Below are 26,039 nucleotides of genomic sequence, written 5' to 3'. Positions count from 1 at the left end.
CTGTGCTGGACAATGTGTAAGAAATGCAAAGGATCTCACATTGTACCTTAGTTGCAGTGTCACAATTAATCTTCTGTTTCATGGATTCTGGCAGAAGACATGAAACTCTCAGGTCTGAGACAAAAGACTTCATTATTTGTAGCAATATCAGTAGCCAGAGTCCCAGCAATTTCTTGCTCCAGTTTCCCGAGCTCCAGTCGCAGCAGGGCAATGTGAAGAGGACCAGCTGATACGTGCCATGCAGTGGGTTGCAATACAAGAGAGGAAGTCTGGGTTTAGGGACCCTGGATCTTTTATGATGGGCAAGAGGCATGCTGTCCTTCGCTCTGGAGGAACACACTATCTCTACATCCAAACGTCCTTGAAAAGTCCCTGAAAAAAGGCATTCGTTGCCTCTGCTTCGAAAATGTGCAGAAATGCGACACCCATGGAGAATTGTCTCCCAGCACAATGCAGTCGTGGAACTTTTCCATCACTGTAGAAAGTTCTGTTGGACAATAGTGCTGCTCTAAGCGATGGGGAGCTGGCTGCTTTACTAGGGCCTCTCAGCACGTCTGAATTCTGATCCGAGGAGTCACAGCGAAATGAGCCAGCTTTTCTGCTTAAGGGGAAGTTCATAGACACACACATATGCATGTACAATTCAAGGTGTTTGCTTGATGTAGATGTTCATTCATCACACGTCTTATCTTTCTCCACTAAACTGTGAAAGCTGGGTCTGATTTAACATTTATGTGGTGCTTCACCTGGAGTTTTCCTATGCTCAGGATTCATGAGAGCACTGTGAGCACCCAGGATGGTCAACGGTGACACAACCAGAGCACTCCTGAACACTCCGGTGCCGTGGTTCCCAGACGTTAGCAGATGTCAGAATCACCTGGAGGGGTTGAGAAAAGAGCTTTCTGAGCCCCATCGCCAGGGTTTCTGATTCAGGAGATGTGTGTGAGGGCCCAGGAATTCACATTGCTAAGACCTTCTCAGGCGATGCCGATGTGGGGACCCCACTGTGACATGGATGGTCTGGCGATAGCAGCACGTGGGGCGCATGCAACATGATACACGGATCACAATGTTTCTCTCACTAATATTTATGCTGTAATGCATGTTGAAAAAATATAACCAGCACATCAAACTGTTACATTTTTAAGTAAGAAGAAATTGATTTAAGGATGCATTTACATATGTATGCAGTATGAAGACTGCCTTTTCCCCTTCCTTTGTACCACCCAAATTTCAACCACTCTTTTCACATCTTTACCATCTTTGCCAAAGAACGAGGATTCAGAGAAGCCTGCAGTCAGGTCCCATCTCCGCTGCACAGTGCAAATTACCACCTCTCTGCCCCCCTTTTGCAATTCCTTGGGAGTTTCCCAGGACTTGTGAAGCTTCCCTTCCCTTCCCTTCCTTCCCTTCCCTTCCCTTCTTTCCCTTCCCTTCCCTTCCTTCCCTTCCCTTCCCTTCCCTTCTTTTCTTTTCCCTCCCCTCCGCTCCCATCCCCCTCCCTCCCTCCCTCCCTCCCTCCCTGCCTTCAAGAAAGAGGCACAATCCCCACACTTAGGCTGCTTACAGTCTAGAGGACATGCTTTGTCACCTTTAAATGCTAAGAAATTGTCAGGGCCTATTACAGGCCCAGGTTCTCCACCCTAAGACAGAAACCACTGTGCCCTCCTGCTGAAGCCCGAAGGCTCTGGAAGGAGGAACAAAGTCCTAGCGCAGGGGAGAGTAGAGATTGAGCAGGTGCAGGTGCTGGGCCCTCCAGCTTGTCAGCTTCCCTCTGCTCAGGGCAAGGCGGCACAGTCCTTCCTTTGGAGCAGCTGTCACTTTTCGAATCATGCTGCCTCAGGTAGTAACAGCTTCTGGGTGAATCCTGAGTGTGAACCAATCAATGGGAGTGGCCTAGCCCAGGATATCCATCCAGGACAGAATCCATTTTCTTTTTCTAGAGCAATAAGGTCCTGTCTTAATGGGCCTGGTCTTAATGGTAGTGGGGCAGCAGGAGAAACAAACTATGACTAACAAGAAAGGAAAACAAATATTCTGTGACCATGAGCACGGAGAAACCTGTTTGGAGGAGCCCCTTCAAGGAGCTCGTGGTCTTGCTCCCGTGCGCAGGATGGTTAACTGGTGGAGACAACACTGGGAAAGAGGCTGCCTTTAAGTGAATCCCTGAATCCATGCTTTTGGCTGAGCCCTCCAGACTCCAAGTGGTGTTTCCATCGCGCCATTCATTCCACCGGGCTTTCTGCTCCCTGCCCTCCTCGTTTTAATGACCTCAGACAGACATAAAAACGGCTGAGCTCAGCACAAGTGACGGAGACATGAACGTTGCCTCAGGGTCCCCACGGACCCCAGCTGGGTACCATGCTGCCCTCAGTTCCATTTTGACAGGATAAAGTGAACTCATTTATTCAGTTGTTTTAAGTGAGCTCACACTAGGCAGTGCCAGAGAACGGAGACATAAATCTTTCCCAGCACACAGAGTCACTGCCAAACACCTTGGATAAAACTTTCTGCCTGTTCAAGACAGTTTTTCCTCCCCTCTAAAATGAGGAGGGGAAAAGTACTAAAAATCGAAGGGAGTGGGGGGAGGGTGTTAGCAGATTCTGGGAATGACAAACTTGTCAACACTTTGGCCTAATAAAAATTCTTCCAGTAAGAAAGGCAAACTTTTAACTCAGAGATTTTCCTTAGTGCTTTTGGTGGGTGTGGAAGGCGTTCCTGGACATTTGGTCTGGCTGCAGGCGACCCTGGCCGAGGAATGGGACGGGGTGGTGTTTGGTTCTCTCATCTCTGAAGGCTGTATCTGCGCCAGGTGGGGTCCCTTGTTACATTTCATCTTCTGGGCTGTGGGTATTGCCTCCAGTGCTTCTAAACTAGAGAGCAAAGTCTTCCCAGCCAGAGGGCAACCTTACCGTAGACTGCAGTGTCACTCAGAGAAGGGACAATGAGTTGGGTGGCCATGCTGGCTGTGTGGCAGCAGAATGAAGAACTGCTTCTGCTTGTCCCTTCACTAAGAGATTTCTTTAAAGTGTTGATTCTTTGCAAACACTTGAAAGCAACGAACATATAGCAGAAAGGCACCCACCACCTTACTATCTCCAGAATGTATCAAATGGTTTTGTGCCACCAAGTTTCTCATCTATACATATACTTTTAAAGCATAAATGTGACCAGGACTCTAGTCACCCTCCGGCCCCTACCTCTCTTATTTTTCATCCAGGAATTCTCACCTACATCTGTGTTTTAAAATTCTGCTGTTCAAAGTGTAGCCTGTACACTAACAGCCTCTATGCCCCCCAGACCTGCTCCCTTAGAGCTGCAGTTTTATTTGATCCCCAGGTGACCTCTGTTCACAATAAAGCCTGAAACATACTGGCCAAGACAAAACTCTTCCATAAACTGGGGTACACCATTTCTTCCTTCCCTCCCTCTTTCCATGGAACACCCATAGGGTGCTAGGCATGGTTGGGTGCTGGGACCAGCAGAGGGCAGAGAGCAGAACCGATTAGGAAGGATCTCTGCCTCCCCCTAACCCCTTCCAGCAGTCCGTCAGAGGTGAGGCAGAACAGCATTGCGGTGTCTTCCAACGCACGAAGCAGAGGTGAAAAGGATTTTAGAGCTGGAAGGGACCTTGGTGGGTGAAGTGACTTTTTCCTGGCACGGAACAGGCGAACAGCACTGTAGGTGGGGCTAGAACCCAGGTCTCCTGACCCCCACAGGACATAGCACTCCCCCTCAGTCTGGCAGAGGAGTCAGCACGGGGCCTGCAAGGCCCAAGCCAGGAGGCCCCGCCAACAGCCCCACACCACCACGGGCCTCCCTTCCCCTCAGCAAGCGCAGCCCCACGTCCAGCCATGCCCACTCCTCCTGTCTTTGCTCCCAGCTTGCCTCCTGACTTTTTGAGATGGGAAAGACTTATCACGTGATTAAATATGATAAATCAATTCCCCACAAATTAATGTATGGACTGAACCAATTATTATTGCCAAATGAATGCAGGCAAATAAAAATCCAGATGATTTGTTTTTAAGTTCATAAAATGCATCTAAAATTATTTTTTGAATAAAACTGGTAAAGACATGTTTCAAAAGTAAGAGAGAATTAAAGTAGCCAAGAGGAGAAACAAGTCCTTAAAATATATTATATAACAATAATACTTAAAACTGTGGTACTCACCAAAGGATAAACTGGAATTAAGTAGATACCCAGAATCCTATTATACGCGTATGTGTGTAGGTTTATAGAAATTTAATATGATAAAAAAAGAATCACAAGAAGTTGGAGAATGGTAAGGATAACATTAAGATTTCATAAGATAACTGGGAAAAACATAGCGCAGCTGTTTTCCAAACAATGACCCATATACCAAAAAAAAAAAGGGGGGGGGAATTCAACCTTGTTTGTATTAAAAGAAATGTAGACCAGAAAAAGTTACCAAGCAGTTTTAAAATGGAAATATCCCTTGTTGGTCAGGTGAGTGAAATTAGTGGGCGATAAAACTGGGGTAGTCAGAGCCTTTTGGAAGCAATTTGGCATTATCCATCAAAAGCCACAAAAATGTTAGTTTTTGACAGAGTACTCAAACTTAATGTCTAACTCTAAGAAATAATTCAAAATAATGGGCAAGAGAATTTGCTGCACATTATAATTATAATGTTGAAAAACTGGACACCACATAAATGTTCAACAAAGATAATAATATGCATTGTGTTATATTCATCTGATAGAATAATCTGGTCAATTATTATTTGTAATAATTCTAAAGACTATGTAGCAACATGAAAAAACACTCGAATGTTTCAAATAAAAGGACATAATAGCATATATGCACTATGGTTAACTACAAATAGTCATATTAAGATGAAAAAGACTGTATCAAGACAATAATTTTGGTCATGAACTGTTATTTTTGATAACTTTTCCCCTACTTTTGTTTGCTGTTCTATTGTTTTTATAATATAAATATTAAAGATAATTCACATTCTGCATAAACTGATAAAGATAGGTATAAAGAGTTGTTCACATGGGGAAGAAGCCAGTGAACCTGAAAGTTAAGAGGATGCAGTTAGGAGTTAATCACTCCATTTTCTTTTCATTTGTGGAAAACCACCTTCTTCTGTGCAGAGTTCCTAGGGCTCATGCGCTTGCACGTGTGCAGCTCTGCTGTATGGGGTCACGGAAACATGGCATTTTAGAATAGGCTGAGTTTCAGAGATCATTTTATTCCAAACCTCCCGGCTAATTCAAGAACCAGAACTACAGCATCCACCGCAAGGAACTGTAATGGAAGCTTCTGACTGACTGAATGTTCCAGGGAAAGAGAGCTCACCACCCCAGAGGGCAGCCTGTTGAGGCTCTGCCTTCCAAATCACGCCTCCACGCTTCACACAACGCCGGCGTCCAGGTCAATCACTGCCTTCCAACCGGAATTTCAAGCCACAGATCACAGACTAAGGGACCGGAATGAGACTGCATCATTCTTCCTAACAAAAGGAAACTATTAAGCTCAAAATAAGAGAGTATCCCCATTCGTGAAAAACGTACTCTAGAAACAGGAATATAGAAACCCGTTTCTATACAGGCTATTTTACTGAATAGAAAACAGTACCAGTCAAAGATGAATTCCCAAAGAGAAGTGTTACAGATAGCTGCCCACACTTCTCTTTGAAGACTAAAGACTTTATATCTGCAAAGATTCTCATTTAGAAAATTCCTTCAGTTTTTCTAAATACAAGAGGGGAGAGCCATCTTCGGAGCTCATCTTTCTTATTGCATTGGAACTTCTGGTTGTCTCGAACCTCAGCAGAAGTGGGAGGCTGGTAAGCTGGTGAAGGAGGGCTGGCGGCTCACCGGGGCAGTGGGACTCTGTGGGTTTTCAGGACACACCATCACTTGTCTTACTCAAGAATCATACCATTTCAGGCGTATTTCCTGTATTTCATTAGAAGAGTCTAAAAGTTTCATGTTTAAAAGGGGGGTGGAAAATCACATGACAAATGGATGCTGGTGCTTCAACCCCATGCAAATTGTAAAATAATAGTTTGCAAAGTGTTATTCAGCTGGAGGGCCACCATGTTTGCCCCTATCCTGAATTCATATGTTGAAGCCCTAACCCTCATTGTGACGGTATTTGAAGGTGAGTCTTTGGGGAGGTGATTAGGTTGTAAGGGTGGGCCTTCATGATGGGTTTACGGGATTAGAGAGGCCAGAGAATAATGTGTGTGATGTGTGCACGTGTGCGTGTGTGTCTCCCTGACTGGTGAGGACACAGTGAGAAGGCAGAAGAGAGTCCTAACCAGAAAATGAACCCTGATGGACCTTGATTTTGGTCTTTCCAGTCTACAGAACAATTCTGTTGTTTAAGCTACCCATTCTGTGGTCTTTTGTTATGGGAGCCAAGCTGACCGAGACACAAATCAGTAAGGAAAACCAGTGGAAAAGCGCAGTGTTTAGAGACAATGGCTCTGACAGCCTGCCTCAGGCCGGAGTCTGGCCTAACCATCCCTCCTTAGAGATGCAGGGAGCACAGAGAGCTCCCAGAACCTAGAAACGAAAACTTTAGCTTGGGGAAGTACGGCGGCCCTGGAGGAGCCTGGAGTCAGCAGACAGAAGTGAGGAGGGACAATTCTTAGTCTGCTCTCAGCCATGGGTGAACAGTATATAGAAAATGCTGGAGTGAGCTCTTTTTGGACTCTTCCTAGAGCAGAAAGTTGGTGCTCCCTGCAGCATACAGCAAGACTGCGTGTTTCGTAGTCTGTGGCTTACAGTGCTCGGAGATCTTTAATATACAGGATGGTTTCCTCTAAGTGTTAGAGGGTGGAAGCCACACGGATGCGATCTAAGAGGACCTGACTCTTCTGTCAGTCCCTTGGTAAAAGTAATCTGTGCCGAGCTGCTGTGCCACAAGCGCCCCCTGGGTCAGCAGGCAAGGGTTCTCTGTATAACAGCAGGAGGGAGCCGAGGAAGGCCCTGGAGCCCAGAGGGCAAAGTGCAGGCCCACGGAGTGATCCCTGCTCTGGACCTGCATTGCAGCTTCTACTGCAATGGCTGTGCTGTCTCCACTTGGGTCCTCTTTCTGATCTGGGCCCCTCGTTGAATCAAAGAGAAGGAGATTGAGCCAAACCAAGGCTGGAAAGACCCCCTCCCTCCCAATCCTCTGATTTTTCCACTATTGAGCACATGTGCAGAGACTGCCAGCAGCTTTCATGGGGACCGAGCTTTGCTGAGATGGATCAACACTTTCTCATGACCAAAAGCAATAATGTTTCTTGAGAAGGGCTGTCAGACATTCTACTAGACTAGGACCAACGCGTTGCCTTTCCTATTATTCACAGTCACTGTAGATCCAGCATCTAACATCATAGGGGCCGTGCTCACTCCCAACTCCCATTGGAAATCACAGCCCTGCTCTACGTAATCGTGAATGTCAATATGCTAACAGTGTTAAGCTGGCCAAGACAAACCTAATGGATTTGGTTTAATGTTTGGTGCCAAGTAACACACAGCTGATTAAGCCAGTGCACAGATGTGCTAAAGTCATCTGGCGGTTCCATGTCTCCATTTACTTCTTCCCCAGGCAGGCATCGACTGAGAGAAAGGACTGGCCAGGCCATGCATGGACATGTGATGGTCACCTGCAATTCTGAGGAAGGAGCTGCACCCTGCAAAATGGACCTTGGATCGTTAACTCACCAAACTGGACAGTTAGTGTTAAGACAGCTGTGACGCACACAGGACAGGATGGCTCTGCTGCCTCCTAGGCGGCGTCACAGGGATGTGAGGAGAGGTGCACCGGGCAAGGCGGAAGAATGCCCATTGTTTGCAGACCCTGTGGGAACAGCTGCCAAACAGAAATTACTGAAGACCTTTGTGAGGGTAATTGGTAGAGAGTCTATCAGAGATCTGAACTGGAAAGGGAGGTGGTACAGTTTTATTCCGCCTCCCGCACCTCCCCCCCCAATGCTGAGCTGAGTGTGATGGCAAGTTCAACTCAGTTCTCAAATGCTAACAGAGCAAAATGTTTTGACGTACTTCCTATGCTTATTCATCCTGTGTCATATAACGGGTTCAACACTAGGATGGAAAACCTCAGGGAAGAAAGTTTGTGGACGAAGAAATGGCAAAGGAATATTTACTCAACAAGAACATTCACTGAGCAGTTATTATGTGCTGCCACTGGGTGGGGGGCTGGGTATTTCATGGACAAGAAGACAGATCACAAGCTGATTATAGTCCAGAGAGGAAGGCACGGTGTAAGGAGAAGCCAAGTGGACAGAGACGGGAGCTGACTTTACAAATTCTGCCTCAGGACTTCTCTTTGCCTCAGTGTCTCTTCCTTCATTACCTATTACTTAACTTGTGCTCTCAGCTCCCTCATGGAAGTGTGCATTTCTGGGCTCTACCCTCAGAGAGTCTGGTGTTTTCTGTAAGGGGGAAGGACTCTATTATTTTCTTTTCCAGTTCTCTAGGTGACTCTGGTGATGAGCTGGATCTGGAACACTGCCTCAGTGGGCCCATGTTGGATAACTGCAAGATCGTACCAAGCATGAGAAGGCACTATTAAATTTGTATTTCTTTCCTGTGAAAGGAGCTGCAGAGTCTCCCCTGGGAGGCCAGCCCAGAGGGTGGTAGGGATACTCCACTAGTGATCTGCACACCTCCCCTTCAGCACAGTCTATTATAATGCTGGCTTATTCCCAGTCTCTGCGATTCGACTCGGAATTCTTAGATGACTGTAACATCTAATCTCCCTTTCCCTGGTGGTTAACATAATGGGTAAACAATAAACAGTGTTGTAGAGTGAGGAAGCTGGGTGATTTTCATGTATTTCTGAGCCCTGCTCATGGGGATAAAACATGCACAGGGCAATATGCATGTGGAATATATCAAAAGGGATATGCCAGAAACACCTTTCACGCCAGGATGATGGGAACATTCACTGAGGCTGCTGGTGGTAGTGTGGTGACAAAGCTGGAGGGCTGGTGGGGGGCGACTCTGGCTGTGGGCTATAAAACTGCTCAAGCTTTCTGGGAGAGTATCACTTTCTCCCTGTTTTCTCAGGCTTGCTGGTTCACTTTTTAGTAGCAAATGTGAGAAATGAAAAGCATCTCAATGGGACTTGCAGAAAAACATCGAGGATTCTCAGACACACCTTTAAGTTCTTAAAAGCAAAACCTTTTGGCTCCCTGAAATGTTACTTCTTTAATAAGGCTTTCCCTCCTTCCCCCCACCCCCACCTGTCTTTAAGAAATTCCTATAATAAAGCCCCATTTTCAGAGACTATTAAGTAACTAATGATGGATTAAATCTTCACTAATTTGAAGACATTAAGAAGCAAAATAGAAAACATTTTGAAATTCTGTACTGGGCACTGGGTTGGGGGCTGGGTATGTCAGCTAAAACACTTAAAAAGCAAAATGTTCTCTCTTCCAAATTGTTTTACTTTGTAAAGGTTTCACTCTGTACTCTCACCTAAGAATGTGTATGTGTGCACACAAGCATGTGTACACTCAAGCATGCATGCCTGGGGGAAGGAAGTCACTTAGTAGCTGGAAGGGGCAGGCTGTGAGTGAAGTTTAAAGGTGTGGCTTTTCATTTGCCCTACTAGCTCAAATTCCAAAAACAGTAAAGTTCTACTGCCATCTCGTGGCATCATAAGACGCTCACAGGAAGCATGATCTGCTCAGATTCCATGAACTAAATCCAAAAGCACCCCAGTAGTCCACATGAAGACGTTTACCAGTAAAAAGATTAGAATAAGAAGTACTGTTGCTTTTTTATTCAAAAGGATCATGTGCTGCACAACAATTTGGTTTCAAAAAGACCTCAGGTCTTCAAACTAAGGCTACCATGGCATTTATTTTGCCATATGTAACAATTTCACACTGAAAAAAATCTTAACATAAAAAATTACCTTCAAACCCCACCGGGGCATTCTCACATAAACTAGGAAATTTCACAAATGATAGTTCTTTCTTCAATATTCAATCTTTTCAATTTCATCCATGTCTTCAGGGTCGAGTTGCTTAATGTTGCTGTCTGAAAGAACAAAAGAGAATCAACCAGACTTATCCCAGGGCCCACATGAAATTTCATTCCATCCATCTCTGAATTTCTGAAGACAGTGACACCTTTGAATATGTGATCCTGTGACACCCTGTATGGAAGGCCTTGAGACAGAACATTCTCTTGATTAGATAAGGAAGAGATGACATCAAAATAACCAACTAACTAATATGGCATCATTTGCACCAGACAACACCACACACACGACTAGATAGCTTGGGACAGAAAAAAGGCCACAGTGCAAGTGAGGGGCCAGGAAAGGGTTGAGCTTTGGAGGAGTGAAGTGGGTGTGTGGAGGAGGGGGTGTGTGGGACAGGCACAGGGAATACGGCTCCTCCACTGAAGTCACTTCCCAAGACGAGGTCTTTAGGAGCTTCCAAAGCAACAGGGATCTTAATGGTCCTTCTCTCCACGCCACCCCCAGCCCCCCTTCAGTTATCTTAACACAGGGTGCTTAATCAGCTTCCCTACAGGGCCAGCACATGCTATAACTGGTCTGCAAACCCTTTACAATTATCAGGTTGGTGCAAAAATAATTGTGGTTTAAAAGGTTAAAAATTGCAAAAACTACAATGACTTTTGCACCAAGCTAACACATTCCAAGTTGTACACATGTGTCTATGTGCATGTCCCCAGGGAGAGTGTCCACTGCTGCCCACCAATGTTAAGGTCCACCGTCCTAAAAGGTGAAAGCTATATTTGGAGTCACTCTTCCCCTGCTCCCCAGCCTTATCCATGGGTTTTGGGGCCTGGGGCAATTTGAGAAGTGAACATCTCAGGTTACGTCACTCTTGGCGTTTCCATCAGAGTACAGCCTGCCAGTCCAGGGCCCAGTGGGTCATTAGATCCTGCCTTGTTTAGATGGAGGCCGCAGGAAGGGCGGCAGACCTCAGAATTCGGGTAGGGTGGGACAAGAAGAAGGGAAAATGTACATAAAAGCAGCAGCTGGGGACAGAACATAATCTTCAAGGATTGTATTACTTTGCTTAGGGTGGTTCTTTCTTCATAGGACATGGAAATCTGCTCCAGCTCTCAGAATGAGCAGTAATTCGTATTTGAGCTCCTATCAATTCCACTTGATTTAAAATGTCTTTCCTTAACTACCGTATGTGCATTAATCACTGTCTCATAGTAGGAATTTGGGCACGGTGAATCAGAAGCCGCCTGTCCCCCTCCTGTCTGTCACAAGCACTGGGCTCGAGGTCTATGACGCGCACCATCACTGTCAACACGAGCAGGCCCACAGTTCCTACTGTGAACAGTGCTACTTACTAAAGTGGTCCTGGATCTTCATGAGCAGGGGCAGCTTATCCACTTGGATCATGTTGAAGGCGAGGCCGTTTTTCCCAAAGCGCCCTGTCCGCCCTATGCGGTGGAGGTAGGTTTCATAGTCCGGCTCGCCCGATTGGCTCACAGGGAGATCGAAGTTCACAACGACCGTGACCTGCTTCACATCAATCCCTAGAAGAGGAAAGACATTGGAGGGTCCTTCAACTTCTTCCTTAGGACACAAGTATTCAAGAACCACACTGGCTGAGGGAATTCTCATTTCACAGACACAGTGTATAAATCAGACCTAGTTTTGCATCATTGAAAGGGGCACGTCAGTCTGCTTGCACAGCATGTCTACGATGCTGGATACGAATCAGGAGAAGCTAACTCTACAGAAGTCTAAATATGCACAGTGTGTGTGCGTGTGTGTAAGCACACACAGTGGGAAGGGCTCTTAGCAAGCACACAGAACCAATCCCTCCTGTCTGTTCTTGCTGTGCCAAGTCCCCAACATGCACCTTGGTCTCATGTCCCCTTACCCGTCACAGGGCCCCAGCTCCACTCCATTCCACAGACATTGTTCTATAGTCAGGTCTTTTCACCCTTGCGTCAACGATTATAACAATTTCCAGACTGGGTTCCCCTCTCTCTTCTCCCATGCCTCTAATCTCTGACCACGGTCAGTCACCAAAGCCATGCCCAGAGAACTGTGTACGAAACCCAACTGCCCAACTTGTACAGGAGGACAAAGTACAAACAACTCAAGACTTCCAAGCAACCGAAGTCCCATCTTGCCCTCTCCTGACTCGCAAATCCAACACTGCAGGCACAGGGTCTAGCCGTTTCCCAAGCAAATGGCAAATTCTCATCAAACAGAATTCTACCCTTCCTTCAAAACTGTTCACAGCTAACATCACCTAGCAAGACTTGTGGGACCACCCCTCCCCCTGCCCCCACCGTGTCTCTGTCCTGCAACACTAACAAGCAGCCCAGGTCACATCCTGTCTTCCCTGCACTGTGGTTGGGCTCTGTGGCTCTGTGTGCCTTCTTTCCTCTGGGGTCCAAAGTTGTGCTGTCCCGATGGGGGTAACCATTAGCCTCACGTGGCTATTTAAGTTTAATTCAAATGAACAATTCCACTCCTCAGTCACACCAGCTACATTTCAAGTTCTCAGCGGCCATATATGGCTAGTGGCTACCAATTGGACAGCACAGACTAGCACATTTCCATCAGTGCAGAAATTTCTATAGTGCTGGTCTAGAGAGTCAAGAGTCCAGGCAGTGAGCTTCTGACGGGCAGGGACCTCATCCTTTCTCAGGCTACTCTTCCAAAGTGCCAAGCTCAGCACAAATAGAGCAGGTCCTCAGCTCTATTTGCTGAACTAAAAACGAATTAGGAAGCAGGGTTTGAGGATGAGGTCTAGGCAAAGATACCGGAGGGATGAAGAAAGTAGGAAGGCCCATCTCTTGAAAACACAAACATTTTTTTTTTCAGCAGTCAGTAGTTTCAAAATTAGAAACACCTCAGAGATGAACATCATTAGTCATTTGGAACGCAAGTTAAAAACATGAGCTACCACACATATCTACTAGAAAGGTTCAAATGAAAAAGAGGGACACCACCAAGTGCTGACGAGGGTACAGAGCAACTGGAACTCTCCTACATTGCTGGTGGGAATGACAAATGGTGCAGCCCCTTTGGAAAACAGTTTTGTAGTTTCTTATAAAGCTAAACTTACCACATGACCCAAAAATCCTGCTCCTAGGTATTTATTCAAGAGAAATGAAAACATATGTCTACACAGGATCTACTCATGAATGTGTATTACAGCTTTATTCAATATGGCCCCAAACTGGAAACCATCCAAATGTCTATTAGCTAGTGAATGGATGAACTAATTGTCATCTATCCATTCAATGGAATATTACTCAGCAATGAAAAAGAATGAAGCACTGATACATGTAAGAACACTGATGAACTAAAAAGCATTATGTCAAGTGGAATAATTCAGACACAAAAGCTACTGACTATATGATTTAATTTATATGGCATCTGGAAGAGACAAAGTATAGAGACAGAAATCTGATCTGTAGTCGCCAAGGGCCAGTACTTGCAGAGACTGACTGCAAAGAAGCACAATTCTGGGGGGAGATGGAAATGTTCTGTATATTTATTACAGTGATGATTACATAACTATGTATGTTCATCAAAACTCATTGTATACTGTATACTTTACATTGTATACTATATACCGAACCACATACTTAAAAGAGTGAGTTTTAGCAAACATAAATTATACTTCAACAAACTTGACTTTAAATACAGAGGGTGCCAAAAAAAATGTGTGCACATTTTAAGAAAGGAAAAAACTGTATTAAAATTATGCTGATGATAACCACTTTAGGCAGCTCTTGACTTGTATTCAGACGTGACTTGTATTCATCTTTTGTTATTGGTATATATTGAGTATTACAATATTGAGTACTATAATTTTAATAGTTTTTTCTTTTCTTGAAATCTGTATACATTTTTTGGCACCCTCTGTACACACACACATACACACAAACCTCGAGCACAGACATTGGTTGTTATAAGAACTTTCTCTTTCCCATCCCGAAACCTCTGAATGATGGAAGCTCGCTGATCCACGGTCAGTTCTCCACTTAACAAAGACACTTGGTGGCCGTCCTGCATCATCTCCACAGTCAACCACTTGGCATTTCGACGAGTCTACATGAAAACACAAAACCCAGCCCAAGGCCCCGAGTTAAAGCAGACTGGCTGTGTTTGCAGTGCTCATGCCCCGTGCAGGGTGGGAGCCAGGAAGGGTTGTCCTAGAGGAATCCCAGAATGTGGCATGGAATTCTTCCTTCCCCTGTGATTCTAAGTGTGATATCCTCTCAACCTGTCAAGAGCTCCGGCTTCTCAGTCGTGACACAGAGATAATAAAAAATGTTCTACCTACCTCACATGATGGTATGACGGCAAAATGAGATAACATAATAATAACATCAGACACTCTAAGAGTGCTCCATGTATGCCAGGCATGTGGCTGAAACCTTCACATGCAATAATTTGATGAAGTAACTTATTTCATTTTTTTTAAAAAAACACAAAACAACAAACAAAAACCCCAAAGCTTAAAAGCATTAGTAATTTGCCCAAGGTTACAAAGCTAGTAGTCCAAGGCAGAGTTGAGCTTTCCTTTATTCTAAAAGTATGTTTCTACATGCCGGTGCTATTCTAGAGCAGGGGATGTGAAAGTAAGACCAATGGGATCCTGCTCTCGTGGAGCTCAGTGTTCATGTGTAGTAGAAAACAAAAACAATAGGTGAACATGAAAAACGTCCGACAGCAAAAACTAAGTATGAAAATAAAAACAGTGTGATATTAACAGTGAGTCACTGAGTGGCTACTTGAGTCACAATAAGTTGGGAATAGAACATTCTTAACCTGATAAAGTGTATCTGTAAAAACCCAACCATAAACATCAACCTAATAAGAAAGTGTCAGAAGCCATCCCTCTAACATAAGCATGCCCTCTGTTTAACATATTAAAGTCGTATTCCATTATTTAACCTTTCTAAGTTTCACCCGTAAATTACAGATAATTTCTACTCAGAATTGCTCTGAAGAGTAAATGACGTAATGTACAGAGTGCTGAGCTGAAGCCAGAGTGCCTGGCTTCATGGCACTTCTGAGTCGTCCTGTCCCCCTACCTCCGCCTGCAGGGACGCCTGGGCGTGCTGGAGACGCATCTCAGCAGTTACCTGGCAGAAGATGATGGCCTGGCCAATGGTGATGCCGCCGTAAATATTGCACAGAGCCTGGTACTTGTCCTTCCTGTCCCCGCACAGCACGTAATACTGTCGGATGTTGTTCAGGGTCAGCTCCTCTTTTCGTAACTTGATCACGTTGGAGTCAGGAATGATTCGCTCTGCAAACTGCCACACGGAGTCCTCAAAGGTCGCCGAGAAGAGGAGCATCTGGCACTCGGAGGGCAAAGCTCTGTTACAGGAAAGGGAAGAAGGCTGTCACCCACTGCCACGCCTGCCGCTCTCCTTGGAGGCAGCGTCAAGCACTTCCCGCCCGCTGCCATCAGCTGCTCTTCACACCTGCTCCAGGGGTCAGCGTGCGTGCGGGGTGTGCCTGCGACAAGCTGCACTTCCGTGCAAAGAACGACAAGTCCTGCTCCTCCTTCCAACCCAGAATTTGGGAAAATACATACACTGAGTGAGGATCTCAGGAGCAAAGTTTACATATGTATTCTGGAAGGTGTGAGGTTTTTATGCCAATTTTCTGCTGAGGAGAAGCAGCAGAATGGAGCCAAGAGTAAGAATCCAGACGCTCTTTACAGTGATGGTCTCACACAGAGTTCCATGGGGATGAAGGAAACAGAGGCTGCTCATTCCATGTCAGGGGTTCTATTTCTTGGGAGGGAAAGAACAGCTGCCACAACTAACTTTATTTGCAATGGAAAGAACCCAGAGATAAATAAAAGGGAGGCAAAAGGGGAAAATTCTACTGCATGTGAAATGTAAACTGAACTCATAGTGAATAAATACAGGGTTCATTTATATAAAGTCCAAAAACAGGCAAAATGCATCTATGGGGTGAGCAGCCAGGATGGAGGCTAACCGTGGGGAGGAGAGAGGGACTAGTGACAGGAGAGGGGCGTGGGGCCGGGGGCACCTTTGGAGTGCGGGTGAAGTGCCACTCTGACCTGGGCCACTGTTACAAGAGTGCAGCCTCTGAATGATAATTCACTCAGCTGAGCTCTTATGATTCATGTACTTCTCTGTAGATATTTTTAAAACATCAATAAAAAAGTTAGTATTTTAAAACAAAAGGCAGAGCAGAGAGACATCACGACTTCTGAAAAGACAGAGCCCCTAGAAGAACAAGCTGTTAGTGCTAAAAGAGAGGGAGGGGGAGGTCATATAGACCAGTGATTCCCAAACACAACTTTAAGCCTGGGGCCTACCTAGGTCATCTGGGGAGCTTTTCAAACAACGATCTGACAGACTACCCGCCAACTATGGTGGACCGTCTACAAGTGCTACCTCCTCAGCTTCCCACATCCCCTCAGCATGATTATAAAGAGATAAAAAAGATATGAATCCACAAAAACATAGAGAATAGAAAAGGAGAAATTGGTAGATAAGCTATTTCAATACATTTTTCAAAGATGGAATATGTGGTAAATGAGAAAGTGGATGAAGCTACAACATGAGAGCTACAGACTGAAATGGTGATGAAAAACGCAGTTAAGCTGAAAGGTCCACTGAGAGGTCTGAGACGTGCACACACCAGAGACCAGAGAATTAGCGGGGAAGGACTGAAAATGGGGTTAGTATGTTAGAACACGCTGGGGAAATTATGCATTAGCATGCTGAGGCCTCTTGGTTATCTGGAAAAAGATGGCACCAGGACTGGTATCTCAGGGCCTGGGGCATTTCATTTCAAAATACAGTTTATACATATTAGACAAGGAAAGGAAACATGGGCTATTCTGCAGAGCACACTAGATTTTAAAGACGGAGTGTGAAAAAAGAATGTAAACTATTTCATGAATAATTTTTATATTAATTGCTTGTTAAAATGCTATCTTTGATAAGTTGAGTTAAATAAAATACATTACAACATAATTTTACCTGTTTCTTTTTTTAAATGTGGCTAGTAAAAAATTTAAAATTACACATATGGCTGGCATTATTATATTTCTATTGGACAATACTTTGATTTCATCTTTTATAAGCAAAAAGAAAGAAAGCTGAACAATGGAGAGATGAACATCAATATAAATGCTCTAATTTACTTAATATTCTCGAGCAGAAAGTCTTTTTTGACAATTGAATCTTTCCTGGAGTTCTGACTCTTTTATTCAATGTTCTATATAAACATACCAACTTATTGGTAAAGGATGGCAAGAAGGGAATCTCACTTGGTCTTTGGCCACAATTGTTTTAAATAGGCTGAAAATATGTACGAGTGCAGCGGACGCCACCTTACTGTAGACAACTACGGTAAGCATGCGGAAGCCGAAGGCAAGACGTTTCTTCTGTGCAGATTCCAGCTGGGGAAACCAGCCTCAGCAGAAAGTAAGGGTGAAGCACACAGCTGAAAACTGGGGATCGAGTGAAATACAGTGAAGCAGGGTCCCTTCCTGGCCAGTGCCCTACACTGCTCCCAGAATGCCAGCCACCAACCATCTTCCCCAGGAATGAGATTAGAGACATTATAATCCTAACGAGCTCCAGAGCATGGTTGTCCTAAGGTGAAGCTTCCCATGTTACAAGCCCTGCCGTACATGCAGAGCTGTCAGCAAGTTTTCAGTTCCTCTCCTTAGATTATGCAAGGAGGTGAGGAGGAAAGGTTCAGAGATTGTAGAAACAAATAAAAAAGTAAACCTAGATAAATCAGACACAATGTTGAGAACAGAAAAAACTTTTAAGTACTATAACTGATATCATCAGAGATAACAGTAGCATATTGCATCCATAACCCAACAACAGGAAGCCATGGAAAAGAAACACAGAACACCACCAGCACGGTCCAGACAGGACAGAAAAAAAAAGGCTAATGACAGATATTTACAACTGAGGACACATACAACTGGGTTAAAGAGGTAAATAACAGAAACAGAGCCTACTGCACCATGGGAAAGGAAGAATTTGGGATCAGGTGTGTGCAGAAGGCGATGTGAAAAGCATATATGAAAAGCTCACAAGGATGAGACAGGCAATAATACTTATAAATTAGAAGTTTTTTTTGCCTCCTCTAAACACACCAGTGATCAGCTGGAAACAGTGGACACAGAATTAGTTTGGCCACATCACACAAAGGGACATGTATTATTGCATCCTTCCCTTGATATTTCTATGAAACAGAATAAAGTTACATTTCTTGTTTCAAAGGTTGCAAGAAAAATGTTATACCAAGTGATATGTAAAATCACAGCAACAAAAATACAGAGGGTACCAAAAAAAGGTATATGCATTTTAAGAAAGAAAAAAAACTACTAAAATTATAATACTCAATATACACTGATAACAAAAGATGAATACAAGTACGTTTGACTTCTGCAATTATAAGAGGTGCTCAAAGTGGTTACCATCAGTGTAATTTTAATACAGTTTTTTTCGTTCTTAAAATGTGTATACCTTTTTTTGGTACCCTCTGTATATTACCCCCTATCTCTTAGGTACTTGAATTTGAAAAATCCGAGTTCAAAACTTCTATGAAGTTTTAATAAAACAGAACACATTTTTAAAAGGCTGTTGATATCATATCCAAATATAAGCTAATCTGCTCAACCATCTGCATGTGCAGCAGTGCAAATGTAAATTCTGGCAGATTCCGTTTAGTCTATGAACAATATTGATAATGTCATAATGATATCAATACTGACTGTTAAGGTAACCAAACTTATGCTATGACCACAGAGAGGTGATAGAGGGGACAGGAAAGTGAGAGTGGGTGGTGGTATAAAAAAACTAAATTCCTACCTCCTCTAATGGGAAGTCAGCAGACAATGACTATACATCAAGAAATAGCAATATGATGGGTGGACAGGTGGCTCAGTTGGTTAGAGCGCGAGCTCTGGGCAATGGGGCTGCCAGTTTGATTCCCACATGGGCCAGCGAGCTGCACCCTCCACAACTAGAATGAAGTCTGTGAGCCGCCGCTGAGCTCCAGGGTGGCCAGATGACTCCGTTGGTTGGAGCGCGTCCTCTCAACCACAAGGTTGCCAGTTTGACTCCCACAAGGGATGGTGGGCTGTGCCCCCTGCAACTAACCACGGCAACTGGACCTGGAGCTGAGCTGCGCCCTCCACAACTACGATTGAAAGGACAACAACTTGACTTGGATGGAGCTGATGAGTCCTGAGAAAAACACACTACTGTTCCCCAATAAAAAGTCGTGGAAATACACACTGTTCCCCAATAAAGTCCTGTTCCCCTTCCCCAATATAATCTTTAAAAAAGAAATGGCAACATAAGCATATTATTTAAAGACATGAAGACTAATATCACAACAGAGATGTATTTTCTAGGGGAGAGGGCATGGGATTAGTGTTTTTCATTGCAAGTCTTTCAATACTCTTTGAATTTAATACTTATTCAAGCGTATAAACACTTTATTTAAAAATAAGTTACACAGATTCCTAAAGTCCATTCCCAGAAATTTTGAAAATCCAAATTTGTTTCAAGGGTGAAGGAAATGTGGAATTAAGCAGTAGCAAACAAATGAAATTTCTCACCTGGACAGAAGAGCCAGAAAGAAAGGATGAATGTGAAGATTACCTTTGAATACGAATGCTTTGATCTGAGAATCCTTGTGTGTCAATCATCACATCTGCTTCATCCAGGACAAACACACGAATCTTAGTCAAATCGATTAATTTTCGCTTGAAACACCAATCTAGGACAGTCCCAGGAGTGCCAATTATAATTTGTTTGGTGATGTCACTGCCTCTGGAAACTAGGGAGAAAAGGGTTTGAAGGGCAATGCAACAGAACTCTTAAGCAAAAGTGCATTTCCTAATGATTTTCCGAATGCAAACCTTGAGGGTGCTGTGGTTTTTGATTTTGCAGTTTTGAAATAAATTCCTGAGTTTGTAGGGTTATGGTCATGACAATATCCTGCATATCTGATTCATTTAAAAAGCCACCCTGCAGCAATTCCACTGTCTTATAGAAATACTGGCACAGTTGTGAAAACTCTATAAACCTTCCCCAAATGGTAAACCACCAAATGTCTATCAATAGGTTACATTAAATAAATTATGGAATATTATGCAGCTAGTCAAAAGAATTAAGCAGGGCTTAATTCGTGGAATTAAGACGTCCAAAACATGTAAGTTTGTGAACAGTATGAAAAAAATACTCCCATTTTTGTAAACACTCCATTTTGTATTGTAAACAAATACATATATGTACATTTGTAAGTGTATGAGGTCCCCCCAAAAAGCAAAGAACAAAGGACTGTTAACAAAACTGTAATTATCTTTGGAAGAAGGTTTTTGGAGGACAAGGAGAACAATTTTCACTTTTACCTCCTAATCTGTGTTTTAAAGATCTTCCCCCGCTATACACATGTAATACTTTAATGAAAAAGTTAAACAGTAAAAGCTGTTCTGCACCAAACAACTGAGCTTCAGGAAAAAAATATACTTATATACAAACATACACACACACACAAACACACACACACACACACACACACACAGAGAAACATTCTCTTGTAGGATGTGCAGATGATGGAAATAAGGGTCTTTATTATGTACCAGATGTTGCGCAGAGTGCTTTATCATTTCATTTCATTCTGATAACAACTCTAGGATACAGCCCCCACTTTAGAGACAGTGTTATGTAACACAATTGGCGGTGGAGTCAGGATTTAAACAATCAGCCAAGACTGGCTTGCTGGTACGTACTTCGATTCCCTCGAATGGCGTACATCACTTGAACATCCACACAGAACCTTCCCATCCGTTCAACCACACGGCCGGTCTGCAGAGCCAATTCATAAGTAGGAGCCAGGCAGAGGCACTGTGAGACAAAGGGGGGAAGGAAAAAGGTTCATACAAGCCATCAAGCAAATTTGAAATACAATTAAAAGTTGTACAGGGAGAGGCAGAGAAGTAAAATTGGAGATTTTGGTTGAATAAAATATTTTAAATTGAATACAATTTAGCAACTGAAAGATCTGAGGTGAATGTTGAGTATGGGAGGAGAGAAGGGGCTGAAGCATGGAGAACTAGCTACCTTTTATATACTCCTCTCTAAAGGGTTATGAAGACACACAGGTTACTAGTCATGCCGTTTTGGTGGGGGAAGAATGGACATAAAGAGGCTGGTAATCAAAAAGAGAGGGGATGCGAGACAAATTATAGCTGCAGTGTGATCGCCATCACCTCTTGCCGGCTATGAAAAGTCTGCCTGTTTTCCGAATCGGATCCCTGCTTGATCCGATCCACCTTAAACATCTCTGGCAGAATATCCCCTCCAACTCTTTCATTTGTTACGTCCACCCCCCTAAAATGGTGGTTGCTGATGAATGAAGATGTGGATGGAAGAAACTGGTGGCATTTAATGCATTTATGTGCTTCAATTAAGATTCTGCGAGGGAGAGGACAGGGGAACATAGCTAAAGTGCTAAAAATAGCTTCCACACTCTTTTCTCAAACACAGCTTTCCCTGAAATATCAAACCCTGAATATAAATGTCACTGTTCTTGTTTTAAAAAACACAAGATTTCATATGCCTGGCATTAGTCATCCACGTCCCCAGCTTATCTTGTTGATCAGAGTGCAAGCTTCCTGACAGGCTCCTTGTTTTCCCCACAGCACTGAGGACACTCAATACTCAGGTTCTCAGCTTGTCAAACAAGTGGATGAGTACAGTTTGGAGAAAGGGAACAATTACCAGATACTTTCCATGAGTGGAAGCTAGAGTAGGAGCATAGCAAGCACAGTTCCATCCTTGCTCAGTCACTCTCTGACATCTGTGACCTTACGTGAGACATTTCCCTCTCTAAGCCTCAGTTCCTCCTCTGCAAAATGAGGTGGGCTGGAGGGTCTTCCATCTTACAGCCATCTGGTACATATGCTCACTTCATACCAAGCACAGGGCTAAAAATGTACACTATTTCATTTAACCTGCATGACAATCCTATGAGGCAAGTATTCCTTCCTTCCTTCCTTCCTGCCTGCCTGCCTGCCTGCCTGCCTGCCTGCCTTCCTTCCTGCCTTCCTTCCTGCCTTCCTTCCTCCCTTCAGTGTTTAATGAGTGGTTTCTATAAGCCAGGCACTGTGCTGGGTATTAGGATTCAGGGTGAAGAGAACAACTATGATCCATGCGTTTATAGATATTATCTTTATAACAAGGAAACAGACTCCGTAAGATTTATTACCTCACCAAAAACATTCAGCTGGTTAAGTAGAAAGGCTGGGATTAGAACTAGTCAAACTATAAAGCCTGTGCTCTCAAAAACTGTTCCATACTTCTGCCCAATACACTATGATTTTATGAAAGAATGCCTATTGTAAATATCACATCACGTGAAGCAATATTGCCTGTTACTAAAATATCACTGGCATTGCAAGCAATCCCATCTCTCTCTCAGTCTTTCCTTACCTGTGGGAACAATTCCAGGGCGTTAACTCTGCTTAGCATTGCTAAGACAAAAGCAGCTGTTTTTCCTGTTCCAGACTGGCTCTGGGCTATGAGGTTCTGAGGTCTGTAGAAAAGAGGAGACCACTGGGCATAAACTGAACACAAGAGCCTGGACATAAACTGAACATAAGAGACTAAAAATAACCAAGTTCGAATACCACTACCCTGGAAACTCACGGATGTGCCAGCATCATAGGGAGAGCCATCTCTTGGATTTTGGATGGTCTATTAAATCCCATTGCATATATCCCTTTTAGTAACTCTTCTTTTCTGTCAAAAAAAAAAAATCAAACACTTATAGCCTATGATAAGTCAGTAGCCTCAGAAATAAACTTGAAAGGTACATTTCTAAATTAAGCCACTTTGCAACTGAGCTTCAAAAGTAATATTCAGAAATATGTAATTTATATATCAACTCCCAAACATATACAATCATGCTTGTACAGTTGAACTACTAAAATAATAAGCTATGCTGTAAGCCTAAGTTACGGAGAAGAATAAGAGCCTAACATTGAATTTTCCGTTGAACCAACCAAAAAAGGAAAAACTCATCTGATAGAAGTATATCAATTTGCCAGGAAGAGTTTTATTTCCCACATAAGCAGAACACTAAGTGAGATTTATTATTTAATTATTTTTAATGAATGACACACTTCGGTGTTTTAACAGCTATTTTTAGAGAACACAGAATTTTATTTAGGTGACTCTCTTATCAGTTCTCCCTAGGAGAAGACAAACTACTACCTCATCCTTCTGAGCCAGTATTTGTAAATGTCTCTTTCCTCACGATAGATGTTAGAAAGAGGATAAAGTGAAGTGGGCTGGAACACTTCCACCTTCAATGACATGCACATTTTGGATGTGCTTAATTGGCAGATTAATTGGTAGATTACTGGCAGCCAACTTTCAATCATAGGTAGGCTTCTCCTGCCATTTAGAAAATGTCTGGGCATTGGGAGTTTTGATTTTTCCCCCTTTACATCAAGTCTGTATCAGCAACATACATTTCTAGGAAATGTAAACCCATTTGGGAAAGTTATTCATGTTAATGCTTTTTGAAACAAAATGTAATAGGAAGGTAAAAGCTCATAACTTATCTAAAGGGGGTGGGTGGAGGAGGATATTTGAGTCAGCAATGTCCCTGTTTCTGTATTCCACTATGGAGAGTAGCAATATGGCTGGGTCAAGCTTAGCTATGCCCCCTAGCACAGCAAGATTAAAATATTTTACCATCAAAAATGTTCTCAATTTGCTGGACAGTGCAGGCATCCTAGTGTTTCTCTTTGAGCTATATTTTAATTGCACACCAAATGTACACATCTCATTTTAATATTGAATATTAGAACACAAAATAGATCCTGATGGTTTTTATGATTAGCAGATCAGTTTGTTCTGTGCTATGCTTTTCAGCATTTTCCCCCGCTAAAAAGAGTAAAAGTACTCACAGCCGCAGCTCTTCAAATGTTTTAACTGAGTAGAGTGGAGAGCTGGGATCCTTTTGTAAGACTTCAACTAGGTGACTGGATTCTACTAAGGACTGCCGGATTAACTTGTTTAAGAGTGAATTAGCTGCCAAATCCACTAGAAAAGCAAGAATAAAAAAGGGGTATTGCAGCAGAGAAACTAGGCTCCCTGAAAGACACCTAATAAGTTGCTCCCTCTCATTCAGTAGTTGTATATCAAGCAACTACTCCTATTTTCATCTTTCTTCTAAAGAAGGTTCCAGAAAGAATGACATAGCATTGAAAATTCCTTTTAATTGAGGATCCAAAATCTTATGTTCTGCTGCTATACCAACCTCTAACTTCAAGCAAGCCTACACCCATCATCATCAGACGTAACTTATCCTTGCCAGCTGAAATTCTGCCCTGCCAGCTGAAAATTCTTAACCCATTCCTGCATGTGCCGTTTCAACTTCCTCTAAAGAAATATGCCCCTCATGTAGTATTTCTTCTGATATTCACTATATATTTATCATAAAGAAAAAAGAAGCAAAGACAGTCCTTCTCCAATTGAGATTACATTATTTACTCACATTGTGAAAGTCATGATTAACTGAAGCAGAATGCTAGTAGATACATGCAAATGAATTTATCTCCTACCTACATCTTCTTCGTCTTCTTCCGTGTTATTAATAGAACCATCTAAAAGAATAGAAGAGAAACAATAAATGTAAAGATAAATGTGGAGCAGAAATATAAGTGTATCATCCCAGTTTCTCATGCCGACTCTATTATGTGCACTGACGGGGTCACCTGGTGGAGGAGTGGGTAAAAAGATGGGGAAGATAGTGCAGGGCCTGGAATGTTAAATTAAGAGAGCCAAAGGTATTTCAGTTGCAAAGGACATGAGGAAAGCAATAATCATTAATTAATTGAGGTCAATCTGCCTTACCCTAACAGCACTCACCGAGGTTTGGGACGTTAGTATTCTTAATACTCTCAAGGTTCTTCCGGGGGTGGATGAGGTTTGAAAACTGTTGAAAGACACAAATTTCAACCCGTATTAGGAAGCAAACCTTCAAGAAGCCCAGTACTATCCCTAACAGGGGCTGGAAGGGATGCAGGAAAGACCTCCTGAGTACTGTTTCCTTTGCAATGTTAAGTACATTGCAATGTTGAGCAATGTTAAGTGTTTCCCCGAAAATAAGACCTAACAGGAAAATAAGCCCTAGCATGATTTTTCAGGATGACATCCCCTGAACATAGGCCCTCATGCATCTTTTGGAGCACATCTTAATGTAAGACCCGGTCTTATTTTGGGGGAAACACGGTATGTATGGATTCCTTTCGGGAACAGGTCTCCTGTATGAATTATCCTAAAACTGGAGGAGACTTTCTGCTGCCCCTGCACGTGCAGTTCCTCTTTACAGGCCCCTAGGCTAAATGTGGCCGTCCTTGGCGGTCACAGACGACGGAGGGATGGTGGATAGGACAGTGTGCTGGTAGGTAGATGGAAGGAAGCCAGCCGATACTTAATGGTCAAACTGGGCGAGTAGAAAACTCAGGGTCTGGTTGCGACTACCAGCTGCGTTCCCTCCCAGGACTTCCAGGTGTCTTCATTTTGTCCTATGGAACCAAAGGTCTCGTCCCTCTCGGGGTGTCCTTTTCCGGGGCCCCCTTACATCTCCCCTCCACCACTGGACAACCTCGCCCCCCTGGGAGTGTTGCCCTCGCCCCCGCCCCTCTGCCTTCCCGGTCGGTGGCGGTTACGTGGCTGTTCAGCCGCTCGCTCTCCGCCGCCCCCGGGTCGCCTCCCCAAAGTAACGACGCCATGGCTGCGATCGCGGCGCCGGCCCCAGCACGTGCGTCCACCGCGTGGCAGGTTCGGCTCCACCCAGCAGCCAATGGGCTTCCTCGGGCTGCAGGCTCACGCGCCGCGACTACCGCGGCAGTGCGCAGGCGCGGGGGCCCGGGCGCCGAGGGGGCGGGGCGGGGATCAGGCGGAGAAGGGGGGGCTGGGGGAGGGGGTGTGTCGGGGGAGGAGTCAGGGCCGCGGGAGAACTGCACGGATCAGCCAGG

General features: G+C 43.9%; 1 protein-coding gene across 6 annotated transcripts; it reads right to left on the bottom strand.

Annotated features, from left to right (window-relative positions):
• Window positions 1-746: 746 nt before the first annotated feature.
• DDX25 (DEAD-box helicase 25) lies at window positions 747-25,901 on the bottom strand. 6 transcript variants are annotated; one of them, XR_013992482.1, is made up of 12 exons: window positions 24,928-25,298; window positions 24,621-24,662; window positions 23,964-24,099; window positions 22,696-22,788; window positions 22,480-22,582; window positions 20,778-20,892; window positions 19,645-19,822; window positions 15,109-15,346; window positions 13,906-14,068; window positions 11,338-11,526; window positions 9,914-10,038; window positions 747-877 (listed from the first exon to the last, which is right to left on the bottom strand). XR_013992482.1 is itself a non-coding variant. In XM_081037020.1 (12 exons), the coding sequence occupies exons 1-12, from the start codon at window positions 25,791-25,793 to the stop codon at window positions 9,977-9,979; spliced, it is 1,389 nt and encodes a 462-aa protein (XP_080893146.1). In that variant the 5' UTR covers window positions 25,794-25,901; the 3' UTR covers window positions 9,753-9,976. The 6 variants fall into 6 exon arrangements, 4 of the variants coding, with proteins under 4 accessions (XP_080893146.1, XP_080893145.1, XP_080893144.1 ...); XR_013992483.1 differs by lacking the exon at window positions 747-877 and adding an exon at window positions 7,810-7,828; XM_081037020.1 differs by lacking the exon at window positions 747-877 and adding an exon at window positions 25,731-25,901 and having other exon boundaries at window positions 9,753-10,038; window positions 19,645-19,762; window positions 24,928-24,994.
• Window positions 25,902-26,039: the final 138 nt, after the last annotated feature.

This window comes from Rhinolophus hipposideros (genome assembly GCF_964194185.1).
Source record: "Rhinolophus hipposideros genome assembly, chromosome: 24".
Lineage (NCBI taxonomy): Eukaryota > Metazoa > Chordata > Mammalia > Chiroptera > Rhinolophidae > Rhinolophus > Rhinolophus hipposideros.
This window is presented reverse-complemented; position numbering and strand designations above follow the sequence as displayed.

Excerpts from the sequence above, each read along its gene's own strand:
- DDX25 (XM_081037017.1), bottom strand. The coding sequence starts at position 25,195 with ATGCTAGGGCTTATTTTCCTGTTAGGTCTTATTTTCGGGGAAACACTT. Across the intron at positions 22,789-23,963 it reads ACATTTGAAGAGCTGCGGCT|AAAAGAAGAGTTACTAAAAG; the intron begins GTGAGTACTTTT and ends TTTTTTTGACAG. Across the intron at positions 11,527-13,905 it reads AACCAATGTCTGTGCTCGAG|GGATTGATGTGAAGCAGGTC; the intron begins GTTTGTGTGTAT and ends TTCCTCTTCTAG.